Genomic DNA, 21732 nt, shown 5'->3' on the forward strand with positions numbered 1-21732 from the left:
TGAGAATTTATTTCAAAATTTGCACACTACAGGGCAAACAGGGCAATGGTATTCCAATTAAAATATAGTCAAAGAAGGAATCTGGCCAAATAAACTATCCCATTAATGAAAAACATATCAAACGCGAACATGCTCCAAAGTAAACTTTTCCTTTAATATCCAAAGGAGCCATACACAACCTAATAAAACTCCATATTTGTATATGGCAACTCTTTCAGACTTGGGCAACATATGGACACATCTGTTATGTTAATCAAAATTTACATCATCGACATTAAACTGGATAGGACACATCCATATCTTCCCTCCATATCAACTTTGTGAATGAATGAAGTTATACCAAGGTCAAGAATCTGTCCAAATTCCTTCAAGGTAAATTAATATATATAAAAAATTCACAAAAAACTATTACAAATATCTAAAGATGTTTCATTAAACCTAAGTACAAAGAAAACTAAGAAACATTTATTTCCTTATTAAATATCCATTCTTGTTCATCTCAGGCCTCATTAAAATGATCTAAAAAGATTTCATTTAATTAAAAAAAAACCAGTTACTATTCCTTCCTTACTAAATTTTCCTTCTTGTTCATCTCAGGTCTCAGTAAAATGATGTAGCATTTGGGGCAAAATATACACCCCAGTAAACCAGCACTGGAGGTTAAGATAGAAAAGATCTCCACAGCTACCATGTATTTCCCTTTGGTGCTCAGGTAGGTTGGAACAAACGTCAGCCAAACACTGCAAAAGACCAACATGCTGAATGTGATGAACTTGGCCTCATTGAAACTGCTGGGAAGCTTCCTGGCTTGGAAAGCAATGTTAAAGCTGACAATAGCCAGGAAGCCCATGTATCCCAGGACACAATAAAACATGATCACTGAGCCTTCATTGCATTCCATTATGATTTCTCCCTTCAGGGAATGCAGGTCTGTATCTGGGAAAGGAGGAGAGGTACTCAGCCAAACAGTGCAAATTCCCACCTGGATGAAGGAACCTGAGAGGACAATGGAATTGGCCAGTCCTTTCCCTACCCATTTCCTCAGTCCAGAGCCTGGTTTTGTTGCCATAAATGCCAGAATCACAGTCATGGTTTTTGCCAGTACAGATGAAAGAGCTACTGAGAAGATAATGCCAAAAGTTGTTTGTCGGAAAAGGCAGGTCATCTTTTCAGGCCTTCCCATGAAGAGGAAGGAGCAGAGGAAGCAGAGTAGAAGGGAAAGGAGGAGGATACAAGTGAGGCTCCAGTTGTTGGCTTTGACAATTGGAGACTCTCGATGCACCCAAAAGATTCCAAGCACAAGGACTGTAAACAAAGAAAAAACAATAGCCAAAGTAATGAAGAGGATTCCCAAAGTTTCATTATAAGAGAGATAGCTAAACACTTTGGGAATACATTGATTTTTGATATTGTTGGGATACTGATTTTCTGGACATTTCTTGCAGACATCCATATCTAGAAAAAGAAAAAGATATATTTTTCCAACATAACAAACTTTCTATCATTATAGAATAAATGTAATACCAATAATATTGATACCTGTTACATGTTTTGTAACAAGAGATAGCAATTTTCTCTTTTTTAATGCAAAAATCTTACATCAGTCTCATAACATGAATTTAAGCCTGAGCACCTTCCTTGTGCATAGAGGATGCTATTTGAAAATCAGAAGCAAAGCAATGTGTTTTCTGTTCCATCTCTTCATTTGTAAATTGAGGTGATTACTAATAGACTCTTAACTGCCATTCCAGTTCGGACTCACAATATTTGCAGCTTCAGAGACAAGTTTGTAAAAATAAATATTATAAATACTTGATATTAATAGATCAATTTGACATGGTATTTTAAGGAATGGATGAATAAGAAATTGGAGAGCCCTATTTTGTCTGAAGTGTGGAAATTAGTTGAAACAACCAAATGAAACAATTTTATGGATCATAAACTTTTTTATTAGATTTTGTTGTTAGTTGCGAAGTTGTGTCCGACCCATTGCAACCCCATGGACAATGTTCCTCCAGATTTTCCTGTCCCCTACGATCCTTTGGAGTCCATTTAAGCTCATGCCTACTGCTTCAGTGACTCCATACAGCCACCTCGTTCTCTGTCATCCTGTTCTACTTTTTCCCTCAATCTTTCCCAGCATTAGGCTGTTCTCCAGGGAGTCCTTCCTTCTCATTACAGTAGGTGGCCAAAGTATTTCAGTTTCATCTTCAGGATCTGGCCTTCTAAAGAGCAGTCAGGGTTGATCTCCTCAAGGACTGATTTGTTTGTTCGCCTTGCAGTCCAAGGGATTCGCAGGAGTCTTCTCCAGCACCAAGTTCAAAGGCCTCAATTCTTTGGCACTCAGCTCTTCTTATGGTCCAACTTTCACAGCCATACATTGCAACTGGGAAAACCAGAGCCTTGACTATACACACTTTTGTTGGCAGGGTGATGTCTCTGCTTTTTAGTATGCTGTCTAGATTTGCCATAGCTTTCTTCCCCAGGAGCAAGCGTCTTTTAATTTCTTGGCTGCAGTCCCCATCTGCGGTAATCTTGGAGCCCAGGAAAATAAAATCTGTCACTACCTCTATCTATTTTGCCAGGAATTGAGAGGGCTGGATGCCATGATCTTAGTTTTCTTAATGTTGAGTTTCAAGCCAACTTTTGCACTCTCCTCCTTCAACTGCATCAAGAGGCTCTTTAATTCCTCTTCATTTTCTGCCATTAGAGTGATATAATCTGCATATCTGAGGTTGTTGATATTTCTCCTGACAATCTTAATTCCAACTTTTGATTCATCCAGCCCCTGCCTTTCTCATGATGTGCTCTGCATATAAGTTAAATAGGCAGGGTGATAGTTTTGAACCAATCAGTGGTTCCGTGTCCAGTTCTCACTGTTGTTCTTGATCCACATACAGGTTTCTCAAGAGACAAATAAGATAGTATGGTACGCCCATCTCTTTAAGAACTTGCCACAATCTGTTGTGATCCACACAATCAAAGGCTTGAGCATAGTTAATGAAGTAGATGTTTTTCTGGAACTCCCTAGCTTTCTCCATGATCCAGTGTATGTTGGCAATCTGATCTCTAGTTCCTCTGGCTCTTCTCAATCCTGCCTGTACTTCTGGTAGTTCTCGATCCACATACTACTGGAGCCTAGCTTGTAGGATTTTAAGCATAACCTTACTAGCATGTGAAATGAGTGCAATTGTGTGATAGTTGGAACATTCTTTGGCATTATCTTTCTTTGGAATTGGAATGTAAACTGACCTTTACCAATCTTGTGGCCACTGAAAATTTTCCAAATTTTCTGGCAAATTGAGTGTAGCTGCACTCAATTTTTACTGCATCGTCTTTTAAGATTTTGAATAGCTCAGCTGGAACACTGTCACCTCCACTAGCTTTGCTGTTGCTCAGATTTCGTTAGGCCCATTTGACTTCAATTCTAGGATGTCTGGTTCAAGGTCAGTGACCACCCCATCGTGGTTATCAGGGATGTTAAGTTCATTCTTGTATAGTTCTTCTGTGTAATTTTGCCACCTCTTCTTAATCTCTTCTGCCTCTGTTAGGTCTCTGCCATTTTGGTCCTTTATCATGCCCATCTTTTAATGAAACATTCCCTTCATATCTCCAATTTTCTTGAAGAGATCTCCAATAAATGGGAAATGATAGCTGAACAACAGAAATTATTTTTTCATGTTTTTCTTTTTGCTTGCATATAAGTCCTTTAGCAGGGGAAGGATAAATAAATGGCCCAGGTTACTCATTTATTTAAAAACTGATGTTGCCTTGGACTATAAATGAATTCCTTTAAAATTAGTTTATGCACTGCTGATTACACTACAATATATCTTCCTAAAAAGATTTTGCTTAAAATTTTAATGACATATTCATGCATGAGAAGGACATAAATGAGAGAGCAAAATAAAAGAAGACAGAATGAAAGAAGAAATAATATTATTGGGGGAAGATCTTTGTCTTGTTTCTTCTAAATAAATAAACCAACAAACAAACAAAAAGGAGCACTGGACTGGATTTTTGCTGGTCAGTTAGTCAAAAGCTGCCCATTGTTTTGCCTTACCTATTTCATCAGAGATCTGCCCTTCTGAACATGGCACACAATCATAGCAGCAAAATTTCTCTCCTTCCTTCTTCTTTCTACTGGAACCTGGATAGCAGTGGTCATTGCACACAGAAAGAGGATGGACCTGAACAGTAATTGGTATCATAGAATAAAATACCTGCATTAAAAGATCTTTCTTAAACAAGGAACACATAACCTGGCTGAAGAAGCAGAAGACAATGAAAATGAGGACTTAGGTTAATGAGAAGGATTTGGCATTGGCTTCTCTGGTTGTTTTTAGAGTGGACCTGAAATGGCAGAAAGTTGTCCATTCATAGAATCTGACAAGTGTTCGGATGACTCCTAATGGATTCTTCAGCTGATGCATTTTCTGAAGATGAGTCAATACAATCCAGGTTCTTTTTTGGCCAGAATGTTTGAAAAGAGAATCTGGCACCATAGGCATTTCCTCACTTACAACCCCAATGTGGTGCAGAATTTCAATCATGTGAATCACATGATTGTTAAGTCAATTGCATGTTTGTTATTTTGCTGGAAATTAATATGAACATGTAACAACAAGAAAGGCAGGAGTCCCTTCCTCAAGGATGGATCATACATAGCATTTTTTTCAGATCCTTATAAATTGGAAAGGTAGTTAAATTAACAGTCATATGCCTACAGCTATTTATAGTTACACTGGCATTTTTTGTGTCCCAAGCACAATTGGAAGCATTTGCCATAACATATATGGAAAATATTATACCTTATCATCTTAAAAGGTTATAAAAGGCTGAAATGTCATTTTCTTCAATTACTGCTATGTACTTGACAATTTTGCAGAGTTATTTGCAAAAATGAATCCATCAAATGCATATTCATACACATGATAAATCCAATCACCAAAACCAACATCAGTCATAACAAACTTTGCTCAGATCCAGACTTATCCATATTGCAAAGAATCCACTTCCGTGAACTCCGATCAGAACTTAAAAGATATCAAGACCAAGGACATACTGACTTATACATCAACTACCATGCCAACTATATCACAAGAAACTCCCACAACCCACATCCTAATATCCAATCCTCCTCCATCCAACCACCCATCATTCAAAATTAGGCACGCACGACCCTAACTTCCTCTATATCAACTACTACTGGCCTTAAATGCAAGCTACTTAATGCAAGAAGCCTTGTAAATAAAATACCTGAATTCCTCCTCTTACTAAATATGGCTATATTTGACATTATATTTGTCTGTGAAACTTGGCTGAATACATCCCTCCCTGACTCCATTAATACAGTAAGAGATTATTATGTTTACCGGTCAGATTGTGAAATCTGTAGAGGAGGTGGTGTTGCTATCTTCTGCAAAAGGTCTCTACGTCTAAAAAATACTCAAGTTACATGCGAACTCGCTCTTCTTGAGACCATCGTCTGCAACCTGTCCTTAAATACTACATTTCAATTCTCATTTTTTTACAGAACCCCTGATTACGACATCGAACATGCTAACAAGTTAACTTCACTGCTAATCTGGCGAGCCTCCTGCCCGCACTCAATAATCTTTCTTGGTGACATTAACTTACAACTTATTAATTGGACCCTAAATGAATGTATAACTGAATGTATACATGCAATCCTGTACAATACTGTGACTAATCTGGGACTTGTTCAACTAGTAACTAATAACACTAGACTCAACAACTGCCTTGATCTCATCTTCTGCAACACTTTAAATTCAATTTATGGACTACAAATAAAAGAACCATTTTCCAACAGCGACCACAGCATGATTTACTTTTGTCTCAACTTACGCCCTCTCAAAAATCATCATAATGATGAGATTCTCTGTTATAACTTTTTAAAAGCCAGCTATGATCTCATAGACAATGAACTCCCATATTTTGATTGGCAAATTCTATTCTCTGGCTGTAATACTGCTGACGACCACTACATTTTCTTGCGTGAAGTCAAAAGAATTATTAAACTTTATGTACCACTATTATCCCACAAAACCAGAAAAAATGAACTACCAATATCAATAAGGAAATTACAATCCAGAAAAAAATCTGGTGAAGAAACAAAACTATGTAGCTAAATTGAAAAATTGCTACAAGAACCTATGCCAACAAATAAAGTCTGAATGTACCAATTATCACATCAAGCAAGAAGAAAACATTCTAAGCACAAAATCCACCCATGACTTCTATAATTTTAAAAACAATAAACTTAAAGACTTGAGTTCCATTCCACCCCTAAAAGGACCAAACAACAAAGACTGTATTGATGAAACTGTTAAAGCCAATATTTTTAATTCTTCGGTTCAGTCTTCATAAATAACAACACACACCCAATATTTCCCAGCCATACTACAGACAATTGCAATGATTATGGTGATCTTATACATATTGATTTTACAGAAGACAATTTTGAAAAGGCACTACCGCAGTATAAAACCATCTCTAGCTATTGGACCTGATGGACTATGTGCATACTTCTTTAAAAAGTTTTCCACTGGATTTGCAGAACCTCTAAACATAATTTTTGAAAAATCTTTCAGTACCAGCACTTTGCCCTACCAATGGTCACAAGCCAAGGTCATACCTATCTTCAGAAAGGGAGACCCTACCCTAGTTGAAAATTACAGACCAATCTCTTTATGTTCCATCACCTGCAAAGTCATGCAATCAACCCTTTACCAATCTATTACCTTCCACCTAGAGACAAACAACCTACTTTCTATCAAACAATTTGGTTTCAGAAAAAAGTTATTCTGTAATCTACAACTACTACATTGCAAAAACATAGACTACACATCTCGATCAGGGCAAAGCAATAGGTGCAGTTTACATAGACTTCCTTGTGGTGCAACCAAAACAATCTGGAACTGAACACACTCAAAACCGTAGAAATGGTGGTAGACTTTAGGAAAAACCCTTTCATACTTCCACCTCTCACAATACTTGACAACACAGTATCAACAGTAGAAACCTTCAAATTTCTGGGTTCTATCATATCGCAAGATCTCAAATGGACAGCTAACATCAAAAACATCATTAAAAAAGGACAACAAAGAATGTTCTTTCTGCGCCAACTCAGTAAGCTCAAACTGCCCAAGGAGCTGCTGATCCAATTCTACAGAGGAATTATTGAGTCTGTCATTTGCACCTCTATAACTGTCTGGTTCGGTTCTGCAACCCAACAAGAAAAACACAGACTTCAGAGGATAATTAGAACTGCAGAAAAAATAATTGCTACCAACTTGCCTTCCATTGAGGACCTGTATACTGCGAATCAAGAAGAGGGCCGTGAAAATATTTGCAGATCCCTCGCATCCTGGACATAAACTGTTTCAACTCCTACCCTCAAAACGACGCTATAGAGCACTGCACACCAGAACAACTAGACACAAGAACAGTTTTTTCCCGAAGGCCATCACTCTGCTAAACAAATAATTCCCTCAACACTGTCAGACTATTTACTGAATCTGCACTACTATTAATCTTTTCATAGTTCCCATCACCAATCTCTTTCCACTTATGACTGTATGACTATAACTTGTTGCTGGCAATCCTTATGATTTATATTGATATATTGATCATCAATTGTGTTGTAAATGTTGTACCTTGATGAACGTATCTTTTCTTTTATGTACACTGAGAGCATATGCACCAAGACAAATTCCTTGTGTGTCCAATCACACTTGGCCAATAAAATTCTATTCTATTCTAAAGCTTTTGATTCAGTGGTACATGACAAATTATTTCTAAAACTAAAATCCTATGGCATTTCTGGATTCCTACATAAATGGATAGCTGCCTTCCTGTCAAACAAACAACAAGTGGTCAAAATAGGAAGCGCTCTATCAAATCCTGAACCTGTTAATACTGGTTTTCCCCAGGGGTGAAATCCAGCAGGTTCTAACCGGTTCTGGAGAACTGGTAGCGGAAATTTTGAGTAGTTTGGAGACCTGGCAAATATCACCTCTGACTGGCCCTAGAGTGGGTTGGGAATGGAGATTTTGCAATATACTTCCCCCAGGAGGGGAGGGAATGGAGATTTTGCAGTATCCTTCCCCTGGAGTAGGATGGGAATGGAGATTTTCCAATATCCTTTCTCTGCCATGCCCACCAAACCACTCCCACAGAACTGGTAGGGAAAAATTTTGGATTTCACCCCTGGTGTTCCCCAAGGCAGTGTTTTAGGTTCAACACTCTTCATATTTTACATAAATGACCTTTGCAATCATATTAAAAGCAACTCTGTTCTCTTCGCTGACAATGAAACTATTCAACACTACAGACAATGCAACTACCCTTCAAAAAGTCCTTGACAAGTGGCAACTTCAAATCTCAATCAATAAATGCTCTGTCAATGCCCTTGACATTGGCAAAAAAAATCAAACATAAAATACAAATTAGATGGACATGACCTTATAGATGACCCTCACTCTGTCAAGGATCTTAGAGTATTCATTTCTAAAGATCTAAGTGCCAGAGCCCACTGTAACAATATTGCCAAAAAGGCACTAAGAGTTGTTAACCGAATGTTGCGTAGTTTCCTCTCTGGTAATAATGTACTACAAACTAGAGTATACAAAACATTTGCTAGATAAATTCTTGAATACAGCTCATCTGTTTGGAACCCACACTGCATACTGGACATAAATACAATCGACAGAGTCCCTAAATATTTCACAAGAAGAGTCCTACATTTCTCTGCTCGCAATATAATACCTTATGCCACAAGACTTTTTTTGGGGCTTAGACAAAATAGAACTATGCCGACTTCAGTCTGACCTAACTATAGCACATAAAATTATATACCACAATGTCCTACTTGTCAATGACTACTTCAGCTTCAACCACAACAATACACGTGGAAATAATAGATAAAAACTCAAGATAAACCGCTCCAAACTCGATTGCAGATAATATGACATAAGTAACAGAGTGGTCAATGCCTGGAATGCATTACCTGACTCTGCAGTTTCTTCCCCAAACTGCCAAAACTTTAAGCTTAAACTGTCTACTGTTGACGTCACCCCATTTCTAAGAGATCTTGAAAGAGCCTGCATAAATGCACCTGCGTGCCTACCGTCCCTGTCCTAATATTTCTTTTTACTTACTCTTTTCATGTATCCAAATTATGTTTATACTTTTATTTTATTTATTTTATTTTATTTATTTATTTTGTCATAACAGTATATATAAGCATAAGCATGAAAGTAACTATATAATATATAAGCATATATATATATATATAAGCAAAAGCATGTAATAACTATATTAATTGGATATAATGAAAGAAAACAATAGGACAGGAATGGTAGGCACGTCTGTGCTCTTATGCACGCCCCTTATATTACCTGTTATCTTACATATGATTGAATAAATAAATAAATAAAATAAAAATAGAATCTGACAAGCTTTCGGATGACTCCTAATGGATTCTTCAGATGATACTTTTTCTAAAGATGAGTCAATACAATCCAGGTTCGTTTTTGGCCAGAATGTTTAAAAATAGAATGTGGCACCCCAGGCCCATCCTCACTTATAACCACAATGTGGTTATAAGTGAATCACATGATTGTTAAGTCAATTGCATGTTTGTTAGGAAAATTAGCATTATTTTGCTGAAAACTAATGTGAACATGTAACAATAAGAAAGGCAGGAGTCTCTTCCTCAAGAATGGATCATAAGTAGCTTTTTTTTTCCAGACCTTGTAAATTGGAAAGGTTGTTAAATGAACAATTGTATGCTTACAGCTATCTGTAGTTACACTGGCAATATTTATGTCCCAAGCATAATTGGAACATTTGCCATAGCATATATGGAAAATATTATACCTCATCATCTTGAAAGACTGAAATGTCATTTTCTTCAATTACTGCCATGTATTTGATAATTGCTCCAAAGAGCGCTTTATTTTTGTTATTAGCTGATAATCTGCAGCTCCTTCTCACCTGGTTAAAGCTTCTGTGCCATTCAATTTGATCATCATTAAGAGCTAATTCTTTGCCTGGTGGAGCCTGAGTTTCTAATGTTCCAACTTTGACTCGAGAATAGGAATTATTGGGGAAAGTAATCCAGTTTGTAATATCAAAACCCGCAATCAGTTCTCTGTTCTCATCAAATCTTATCGTGTCTCCCATACTGTTGTTGAATACGATGTTTTGCAAGAAAGAATGAAACTATTTTTTTTAAAAAAAAGGAATAGAAGTTACATCTCCCAATTTCTAGCTCAACGCCTTAATGACTACATCAACCTTTTTGTCATCATATATGTTTCATATTTTATCATCACAACCTTTCTCTTTCAGCTCATTAGCATGCTAGCCCCTTTTTTTCAAAACATTAAACTAGATACTATCTTCAAGGCATCTATACACATTATTATGGGTGATATGACAAATATCTGTCTCCAAGAATTTTGAGGAGCAAGATGGCAATTAACTCACAAATTAGAAAATCTGCAGGTTTTTAGCTGCATAGAATTTAAATCAGGGGTGAAATCTAAAAATTTTCCCTACCAGTTCTGTGGGCATGGCTTAATTGGTGGGCATGGCTTGGTGGTCAGGTGACCGGTTGGGCGTGGCCAATAACAATAAATAATAAAAATAATAAACAATAACACTTTCTTTCTTTCACACTTTCACACTTTACACACACACAACACAACACAATTGACTCACACACAATGTAAAAGCAGCTGCACTTCACCCAAAATGGCCCCTGCAACAAGCAGGAGCCTCATACAGCCACAAAAAGCTCAAAAACCAACTTTCACACTTTACGCACACACAACACAGCACAACTGACTCACATACACACACAAAATGCCACATACAGCTTTGTGAGACTTTGTGTGTTTGTGTAGTTAGAGTGAAACACTACTGAAACATGCCAAATCTCAGAAAGCTGCACAAATATTTTATTTTATTTTATTTATATTTTTAGATAAAAACAGTTAAATTTAAAACTTCCTTTTAAATTTAGACAAAGCAATTTAAAGTTAATTGCTATGTCTAAAAAAAAAAGAAAACTCCTAAAAAACCCAATTAACTATTTTTTAAAGCTCCCCCACCCCAGTTACTTTCCAAATTCAAGGGACAAGGCATGCAGATTGAGTTGCTAGCTGATCCAATTGATTGCAGCAGCCGAAGCAAAGCAAGGCAGTGAGCGAGCCCGAAAGAAGCAGGAAGCTGCCAAGTAGGCAAGTAGGGACTGGATGATTGGGTGGGCATGGGGGGGGGGGGGCAGGGATTTTTGCTACTGGTTCTCCGAACTATCCAACCCCATTGTTATGGGATCACCCGATCCAGTCCTAACCGGGAGCATTTCACCCCTGATTTAAATGCACATCAGAATGGATACTTAAATAGTGCTTCTCAAATTCTAGGACAAATCATCTAAAATTGAAAACCCAGCCCAAACTTCAGAAGTCTGAACTTCCAAAATAATAAACAATAAATCTTAATATATATATTTTTTCCACCTCTACAACATCACTTCACAGTCTGCCTTGTTCTCTGTGACTCTTAGAATCCAAAATAAATTAAAATGTAAAACTACAGCTCTTAGGAATAACAGCCATGGCCATTTCTGGATAAAGGCTGTGGACCCAGTAAATTATGTAGAACTGAAGACGATTAATGTAAAAGTTTTCAGTTTTTGTAAGGGGAAGAGTTCTTTTTTTACATACATATATATATATATATATATACATATATATATATTTCTGAGGTTTTCGCAGGTGTTTGTATGTAGGTCTTTGGTTATTTGGGTTTTCTCCAGCATAAAATTGGAAGTGTCTTGGCGACGTTTCGACGAAGTCTCATTCATCATCTTCAGGCTTCAGCTTCGTGCTTCTGGGAGCAATGTGTGATTGCAGCTGTTTCTTCCTTTTTAACTGCTAGTGGGGGTTTGAACTGATTGGATGGGGGGGTTTTTGTGCTCTGATTGGCTGGGGGTGTGTCCTGTTTGGGTGGGGGCTAGGTTGTGCTCAGATTAGTCTGAGTTGCAGGGGGATTTGAGCTGGTGAGCTGCATTGCTGTTATTTGGCTTCGTGTTTGTGGTCGTGCTACATCTTGATAGTGGGTGTCTGTCTGCTGTATGTATGGATAGGAGGGGTTTGAAATGGCTAATGTTGACCGCAGTTGCAGACCGCAGTTGCAACATTAGCCATTTCAAACCCCTCCAATCCATACATACAGCAGACAGACACCCACTATGAAGATGTAGCACGACCACAGACATGAATACAGTATACACAAACAATTGTCATAGATAAAACAACATATCTTGAAGAATATATATATATATTCTTCAAGATATGTTGTTTTATCTATGACAATTGTTTGTGTATACTGTTGTGACAAAAAGAAATTTAAAAAAAATTCATTGGTAAACAGTGTTATATAACATAATTCCTAGTAGCATCACTGGGATTAGGGAAACATGATGGCCCAATGGAACAGTGTTTCTGTATTAGAAATAAATGAAATACCTGCCATGGTTTTAAATTCTGAAATAATACTTCCTCTCTTCCTATTGCATTTCTACATCGGGATCTGGACTTGACTAATGCATGCAAAGAATGTATCATAAGATGGACTGCATTATAAATATTGTAACTGTGTCCACTCATGGTCATTTCAAATAATATGGTTGGCAGACTCTCTAACTTCTCATCTCCAGTGCATAATAGATTGCTATTTTCATTTATACTGGAAATTTCTAATGAGCAATCAAATGCCTGCTCCCAAAAATTCTGAATGAAATTGTCTTCTTTCGCCCAGGATGCCTTCACAGAATGAAGAAATTCTTCGAATCCATGTGGCTGTTTTGAACGAACTGTGAATGATAGAGCACCATGGAAACTCTGTATATCCCAAAGTCTCTGAACGGAATGTGATTCAAAATTCCAGTGGGAAGTAATAATCCACACTTTACCTAAAACTGGCCATGAAAAAACAGATGCTACAAAGATGATAACTCTTAGATTTTGCATTGCTGGAGTTAGTCCGTAGATTAAACACACTTTGACTTTATCATCTGTAAAGAGTTGATCATATCTTGACTCCATTGTAATCAACTCTATATATTCATCCACATATGCCTTCCTGGGTGTTCTAAGTATGAAAGCATAACAAATGTTGTTTTGAAAAAGCAATGGTTCAATGTTCTGCAAATACATATCTCCGTAGTCATCATCCACAGCCAAAAGCCCAATCCAATTCCATCCAAAATGCTGAAGTAATTGAATCATCCCAGTGTATTGATACATTTCATTTGGAACCATCTGATACAAGGATGGAAATATATTTTTGTCACCATGTACTGGAGAAAATGTTCCATAAGCAAGCTGAAAGGATATACGTAAAAATAATCAGAACCATTATGTGAGAATATGAGATGGGATTCATACTAACCATAGGTAAGGCAGAAAATCACCACTAAAGGGTTGCTAGAGATTACATAATCAGTTCATATACCTGCAATATTACATCACTTAGAAGGGTTGTCTATCTCTTTCTATAGCCCATTTAAAATGGTTAACACTTAAAACACTATTTAATCATTCCTTTTGCTTATTCATATTTATGTTCATTAAATTTACAATATAATATTCTCCTAGATTTTTCTCCTGTGAAAGAGTCCTAAAGGATCTTTAAGAATGGAAGAAATTAAAGAGACCTGGGATTTTTTGGGAACCATCTCAAAGATCTACCTGTGGAATCTTGTAGTTCATAAGGACTGTGGCCATGTTGAAGGAGGTTTCTGTGAAACGTCCTCCAATAGCAGCAATAAATGTTTTCTTTAAATCACAGGTAAAGTTGGGAACAAACTTCTGCTGTGTGGAAAGTAAGTTCAATGTTGCCTTATAAGTTACCCTCTCAGGGAAGTAGTTGTTCACAATGTGGAAACCCAATGTGATGTTCGGTAAGAGTTCAGGGTTCCTATTGATCTCCTTGACAGCAAAGACCAAAGCAAGGATGTGCTGATACATCTTTGGCGCAGAACTGCAATAAAAACGATCAATTTAACTAAAGTGTCCTATTCTTCTTTTGCACTTGTTTACTCAAAGCTATAAAATTGAATGCCATGAAGTTCAAAGTAGCTGTAGAACCAACCTTACAATTAACTGAAAGGCAGTCACTTCAAGCTCTGGGTGCTGAAAGTCAGCAGCAATAGTTGCAAGATTATTGAAACCCTAAAATAACCAAACTCTTTAAAATGGTTGCTGTGCTTTGCAGGACAAGAACCAACAGACAGAAGCTAATGAAGGAGAGAACCAGCCTAGAACTAAGGAGAAATTTCTTGACAGTCAGAACAATTAATCAGTGGAATGATTTGATTCCAGAAGTTGTGACGCTCCAATGCTGGAGATTTTTTAGAAGAGATTTGACAATTATTTGTCTAAAATGATATAGGGAGTTGGATTTAAAGACCTCTAAGGTCCCTTTCCACTCTGTTATTCTGTTACCATCATCATCAAAATTATTAACAATTGTCATCAAAGGATATGTAAATTTTCCTATACATAACATCTTCCTATGACTACAAGATTAAATTCCATGGCATTGTTTTTTGACTATTCTGACATATATGCCCTATAAGACAATTACCACAGTACTAGAATATTTTCTCCAAACATTTTTTTTTCTTTCATTGTGAGTTTTTAGTCTGTGTACATGCATGTGTGTTTGTTTGTACTTCCACCTTCTTTCAATTCTTTAATGTCCTTTGAACTATTGCCATTAGGGGGGAAATGAGTTTTATATTTCAGAAGCTATTTTGCAATCTTCATTTCTTTCTTTCTTTTCTTTTCTTTTCTTTTTTTTTAGGTGGGGGGAGAGAAAAGTGAGGTGATTTTCCTCATTGACTTTAAATTACAGATAAATAAGATTCTGCATCTATTACTATATCTTACTTAATAAAGCTTCCATTTTTTTTACTTTGAATTCTGTGATATATGCACATACTAAAGATAAATTCCCTCATATAAAGTGACCTAATCAGCAAGTACAGAGAGTATGACTGTTTTCTATCTTAGTCCTATTAGAGTAATGCCAGAATATTATAGGAGGATTAGAAATGACACTGTTCTCTACACTATTCAACAAAAGATATTTTGAAGAAAAATAGAAACAGTGCTATTATTAGCCTGAACTTCTGACAAATTATCATAAACAATTACAAATGTTTTATTAATTGTAAACTGAACATCAATAGAATTATACATGGATTTGCTGCAGTGAATGAAGGCACATGGAGTTTTCTCCTCAGTAGCCAACTTCTTACATTTCGAACAGAGAAAATTAATTAACAGAAAATTCCTAAGGACATTGTGGGTAGGAAAACGTTCATACTTATCACTATAATCCTGCTGCTTAACTCTTTTCCCCCAAATTATTTTGCCCTCACTAGTCTGGGGGAAAAAAGGAGAATTCCTTACATCACTTCATTGAACATTGTCCGAGATGGATCTTCTGTGAAGGAAGGGCTATTATGAAAGAAGAAGGCTTGAGAGACAATTGCCCCCAAAATAACATTCCCTGGCTGAGTAAATTGATGGGTTATAGGAAGAGGATCATTGGGTATGCTACAATTTGTAGCATATGATTTGCATGTAATACAGAACAGGAACACAAGAAGCATCATTCCAGTGTTGATAATGTCCATCCTGAAAAAGATAGATATCACTATCCTATCTCTACACCATTAAACTATGTGGCATTGTTTTTCATTATCCTTACATATATGGCCTATAATATAGTTACCACAGTACTACAAAGAAATAGGAGATGGAAAAAGGGGAAAAAAGAGGAAATAATACAGAAACTATTAAGAATGAAATAGCAATAAAACAGGTTGGAACATGAAATGACGATTTGAATAGAGCTCCTTCAAATGATAGCTGTCTATATTCAACAAAATATATTTTGAGGTCAGGCAAATGCACTCGCAGTAGGTTGACTTTCTGAAAATTCAGTTTCATAAGGAACCTATAATTTGGACCACTGGGGAAATAGTCAAGTCCTCTCCAATTCCCAATATTTTGTAATCTCTCTTGAAAAAAGGGCTCGAAACGTATATTTATTTACTGTAATTTGCTTTGATTTGCTCATGAAAGTTTCATGACCTTTTTTTAATCAAATTTCCTGACAAATACACAAGGCTAATTATATATACAATAAATTGACAGCAATGCTTAAAACTGACATGTATACCAGAGTTGGATTGGTACCGGTTCACCCTGGATCAGCTGAACTGGTAGCTGCAGTGGCAGGAGGCTCTGCCCACCCATCCGAACACTTCTGCACATGTGCAGAAGCATCACGTGACCACGCAACCATGCACGTGCCCACGAGCAAACCCGGTAGCCATGGGTTGTCTTAGGCCCAGTACACTTGAACAACTTGATTAATGATCTAGATGAGGGGATAGATGGGAAATCTATCCCCTCATTTGCAGAAAATGCCAAGATGGAATAGCTGATATTTTAGATGATAGACTCAAGATGCAGAAAAACATTTATAGAGTTGAACACTAGGTCCCATCTGCAAAATGCAACTCAGTGATGACAACAGTAAGGTCACATACTTAGACAAGAGAAACCAAATAGATCAAGTTCTTTATCTAGTAAAAAAAATATCAAAACCTTCCCCTAATTATGTTTAATTTCTTTTATTATGTTTAATTTCTTTGTCTGAAGATCTAAATGAGTTGCACCATTCCAATACCCCAGCACAGACTAACTTTGATATGAAAATAAACAGAGTCAGTTCATTAAAAGGGTGAAACATATTACCCTTTTCACCATGTTTCAAATAAAATCCAACAATACTAGATTTACTCAGGTCAGAATTCCACAGTTACATATCAACCTGCTCCTCAGATAAAAACAAACTTTGTTGCATATGTGCCTTTATTTATTTTTTTCAAACAATGAAATTTTTCTTTTTGTTTTAACGGTCTATTAGGCCTGTTGATATGCCAACTTATATATTGGTAATCCAATGATTCTGATTCCTTAGTTGGGCTTCCATCTCCATATCCTGATTTTCACCTCACACATTATCTGCCAGGAGTCTCTCTATAAGTGAGGCATAGTATCCTCTCCTCAGTGTGACTGTGGGGTGACATGTCAAACTGCAGATCATATCATGAAGAGAAGTTCAGCAAGTGCTCAAGAAGGTGGTGATGATGGAGTAAGGATTAAGGAATGGCGGCCTTTTCTGGTTTTGTCCTTGCAAGGGGGCCAATTTGAACATCTTTGACCCTTTGACTTTGTTCGGCTGGAGGAATGTCCCGTCAGCCTGAAGAGGGGTTTTTCGCCCCCCAGAAGAGCTTAGCTGGCTGGAATGAGGCTGGAGATGGTTGGCATGAGTGGCAATTATACTAACTGCATTAGTTGGGCGGCAATAGTGATGGCGGCGTTTTTCCACCGGGGGGAGCTATATCGGAGGCTGGATGTTGGCTTGGCTGCTGTCCTGGGCTGCCCTGGGCTCAGACCCTCCCCCCACCCGTGATCGAAGGACGCTGAGTGGAGTGGAGTTGAAGACGGCAGTGATATCATTCTCCACCTTTGGGTTTTTTGACATCTAATCCCGTTTCCCAGGACATGAATAATGCATGGCTTTTGAAGCTGGTTTACTTCTGTCATTTCACCAGCAGAGGGGACTAACCATCTGTCCTACCGCAGTGAGAGGGCAGTTTAAGCCTCTACTCCCCTCAGGCTGTGTTGGCTTGGGGCTTGGCTTCTACTTAGCAGGGGGCCTGGACTATCAGACCGGCCACGGTGAGAGAGTGGGCTGGATTTTTAATCCCTCAAGCTAGTTAAAATGTTTCATAGCTCCCATGTCTCCAGTGATCGAACGGAACACTGATCCGAACACCATGAAAGGGTGTTTGGGTTTTCTATGTCCTGGCTGGACTTTTTTTGGGGGGGGGAGGCTACTGTTGTTTAAACACAGTAACTCCCTATGGGCCTTAGCATATTTGTGCCTCCTGAACCTGCTATATTATTATCTGGACTTGCCAGGATACCATCTGGACTTGCTGAGATAAACTGCCTGCCATTTGTTGAGACTGTGATGTTTTCGCCAGTGGAATTTCTTGGTCTGTGAGACTCCCCCCTCTCGCAGATGTGGCCCTCCACTCTATCGAGGACCTACCTCGATGACAGAGTTTGGAATCCCGAGAGGTGGCATGCTGCAAAGAAGGGATTGAGGGGTTTTTTTTAATTGTCTTTTAAAATTTTTTTAAATGATCCTAGTAAAGGGTTTTTAAGGGGAGGGAGGGCTAGGATGGGTTTTGGGCCCACTAAGGCCAAAGCTTGACCCTGCGATGGTTCAGGGTATAGATGTTATAGGTTTGGAGGTGACGGAGGAGGCGGGAGCTCGATCTAAAGAGGGCTATTCCATCTGCTTGGTAAATGGGAGGGGCAGATATGGTGGAAGCGGGGACCCGTGTTATGTTCGGGGAGTGCGTGCTCGCTGTTTGCGAGCGATTGCGCACTCCGGTCCCCCTGACTTTTCTCGTTCCTCGGGTGGCTTGAATCCTCAGAGGCTGGGCCTTCGGCTGATGTTATGTAATGCCAGGTCCGTGGTGAATAAAGCCCCCCTCATTTTTGATCTTATACAAGAGGGGGATGCGGACCTGATGGGCATTTCGGAGACCTGGTTGGGTGTGGAAGGGGGGTGCCCCTTGTTGAAATGTGCCCACCAGGCTTCCGAGCATTCCATCAGCCCAGGGCCCAGGGTAGGGGTGTGGGGGTGGCGGTTATAATTAAAGAAGGTCTTGAGCCGAGGGAGGTCACCATTCCTCAGATAGCCGGATGTGAGTCCCTCTTTGTGAAGTGGGGCCAAGGAGTACAGATGGGCTTGCTGATTGCGTACCTGGCTCCTTGCTACGTGACAGCAGCCCTGCCCAAGCTAATGGATATGATAGCCGGGATGGCGGTTGATACCCCCAGACTTATGGTTATGGGGGATTTCAACCTGCCGTCGGTCGGTGAAACATCAGTGGTGGCTCAGGAGTTCATGGTTTCCATGACAGCCTTGGACTTGACCCAGTTAGTTAATGGTCCCACTCACATTGGGGGAAACACTCTGGATCTGATTTTTGTCTCTGGACAGTGGTTGAATGATCTAGAATTAGGGGATCTAGTTACCAAACCCCTGTCATGGTCAGATCATTCACTCCTTCAACTTGACTTTCGAACCACCAACCCCCACCGCAGGGAGACGGAGGCGACTAGCTGGATCCGTCCCAGGCGCCAGATGGACCCGGAGAGATTTCTGATGGAGCTTGGACCATTTCCTGAGCATTTAACTCACGGCTCAGCTGAAGAACTAGTGGCCGCCTGGTAAAGGGTGGCCGCTGAGGCTTTGGACTGTGTCGTGCCTTTGCGGCCTCTGACCCAGCGCCAGTCTCAACTGGCTCCTTGGTATTCTGAGGAGCTGAGAGAGATGAAGCACTGGAAAAGACGCCTAGAGAGTGGTTGGAGGGCCAGTCGTTCCGAATCCGACCGGACACTAGTAAGATCTCATATTCACACCTACTTAGTGGCGATAAGAGCGGCAAAACGTGAGTATTTTTCCATTCTTATTGCATCGGCAGAGAATCGCCCAGCCGCCCTGTTTAGGATGACCCGCTCCCTCCTCCATCTGGGAGTACAGGAGGACCCCTTGCAAGGGCGTGCTGAGGATTTTGGACAATATCTGCACGATAAAATCGCTCAGATTCGGGATGGTTTAGACTCTGACTGGGTGGATTTAGGTGGGATGACAGAGATAGGTCTTGAGGATGTTATCTGGGAAGAGTTCGATACGGTTGTTTCTGAAGACATGGACAGGATACTGGGGAGGCTGAATGCGACCACATGTTTATTGGACCCGTGTCCCTCCTGTCTGGTATTGACCACCCAGGAGGTTACACGAGGCTGGCTTCAGGGAATTGTCAATGCTTCCTTGACAGAGGGTGTCTTCCCTGCCGTCTTGAAAGAGGCCGTAGTGAGGCCTCTCCTCAAGAAGCCCTCCCTGGATCCAGCTGTTTTAGCGAACTATCGTCCTGTCTCCAACCTTCACTTTGTGGCGAAGGTTGTAGAGAGTGTGGTGGCGCGACAACTCCCACAGTACCTGGACGAAACTGCCTATCTCGACCCGTCTCAGTCTGGCTTCCGGTCTAGGTACAGCACGGAGATGGCATTGGTCGCATTGGTGGATGATCTCTGGAGGGCTTGGGACAGGGGTTGTTCCTCTGTCCTGGTCCTATTAGATCTCTCAGCAGCCTTCGATACCATCGACCATGGTATTCTACTTTGCCGGTTGGAGGGGTTAGGAGTGGGGGGCACCGTTCTGCGGTGGTTCTCCTCCTATCTTTCTGACCGGTCGCAGACGGTGTTGGCAGGAGGAAGAGATCGGCCACGAGGCGTCTCATATGTGAGGTGCCACAGGGGTCGGTCCTCTCGCCTCTTCTGTTCAACATCTATGAGAAGCCGCTAGGTGAGATCATCCGTGGTTTTGGGGTGCGATGTCATCTGTATGCTGACAATACTCAGCTATACATTTCCACCCCAAACCATCCCAACGATGCCATTGAAGTGATGTCCCGGTGTCTGGAGGCCCATGTGGGGAGAAACAGGCTTCGACTCAACCCTTCCAAGACTGAGTGGCTATGGATGCCGGCGTCCCGGTATAGCCAGCTGATGCTATCGCTGGCTGTTGGGGGCGAGTCATTGGCACCCACGGAGAGGGCTCGCAATCTAGGCGTCCTCCTGGATGCACGGCTGTCTTTAGAAGAGCATATGACAGCCATTGCCAGGGGGGCTTTTTATCAGGTTCTCCTGATACGCCAGTTGCATCCCTTTCTGGACCGGGATTCCCTATGCATGGTCACTCATGCTCTCGTCACTTCCCGCCTGGACTACTGTAACGCTCTCTACATGGGGCTCACCTTGAAGAGCACCCAGAGGCCCCAACTGGTTCAGAATGCGGCCGCGCGGGTAATAGTGGGAGCAACTTGAGTCTCCCATGTAACACCTATCCTGCGCGAGCTGCACTGGCTTCCAGTAGTCTTCCAGGTGCAATTCAAGGTGTTGGTTATCACCTTTAAAGCGCTCCATGGCATAGGACCGGGTTATCTACGAGGCCGCCTGCTGCTACCAATAGCCTCCCATAGACCCATGCGCTCCAATAGATGGCAACATGTGGCAGTAACTGGACACTTGGACTTTGCTGCTACATCTCTGGTGCATTGGCCGGGAAACTCTGAGGGGTCTTGGGACCCTCTGGACTGTCCACCCCGGTGTCGGGGTTCATCTTGTCAAGAGGAACTTCCCAGCGCGCACGGACAACTTGATCCGAGGGACTTCCTGGGGACGGGGTGACTCCAGCAGCGGCGGCTGACATCTCCAAGAACCAGTTGAGAAGGCGCAGAGACCAGGCCCTGTTAGCAGCTAGCTGCATTGGTGGTGGGACCCCCAAAAGGCAAGTATCTGGGGTTATTGTACTAATCCGTGCTCAGAAGGTAGAGCGGACAGAGAGGCCTGATCTCCCTCTCTCTCCAGGGTAGTACGAGTTGGTAGGAACAGGTGGGTGGTTTGTCTTTAGGTGTGTGTGTGTGTGTGGGCGTGTCATCCGCAGTTCCCAACGGAGACCGTGATTTCC

At 40.2% G+C, this 21732-nt stretch overlaps 1 protein-coding gene across 1 annotated transcript; it reads right to left on the minus strand.

The window, feature by feature from the left end:
• Positions 1 to 556: 556 nt before the first annotated feature.
• On the minus strand, positions 557 to 10209 carry LOC131198145 (vomeronasal type-2 receptor 26-like). The gene is made up of 3 exons (XM_058182650.1): positions 10021 to 10209; positions 4064 to 4190; positions 557 to 1455 (listed from the first exon to the last, which is right to left on the minus strand). The coding sequence occupies exons 1-3, from the start codon at positions 10207 to 10209 to the stop codon at positions 557 to 559; spliced, it is 1215 nt and encodes a 404-aa protein (XP_058038633.1).
• Between the last annotated feature and the right edge of the window lie 11523 nt (positions 10210 to 21732).

The sequence above is a fragment of the Ahaetulla prasina genome, chromosome 4 (assembly GCF_028640845.1).
Source record: "Ahaetulla prasina isolate Xishuangbanna chromosome 4, ASM2864084v1, whole genome shotgun sequence".
Taxonomy (NCBI): Eukaryota; Metazoa; Chordata; class Lepidosauria; order Squamata; family Colubridae; genus Ahaetulla; species Ahaetulla prasina.

What these genes read in the sequence shown, in the direction of transcription:
- LOC131198145 (XM_058182650.1), bottom strand. Translation starts at nt 10,209, where the DNA reads ATGGGAGACACGATAAGATTTGATGAGAACAGAGAACTGATTGCGGGT. An exon ending in GGCACAGAAGCTTTAACCAG is followed by an intron (nt 4,191 to 10,020) that starts GTGAGAAGGAGC and finishes ATTACTGTTCAG; the next exon opens with GTCCATCCTCTTTCTGTGTG. An exon ending in GCAGATCTCTGATGAAATAG is followed by an intron (nt 1,456 to 4,063) that starts GTAAGGCAAAAC and finishes TTCTTTTTCTAG; the next exon opens with ATATGGATGTCTGCAAGAAA.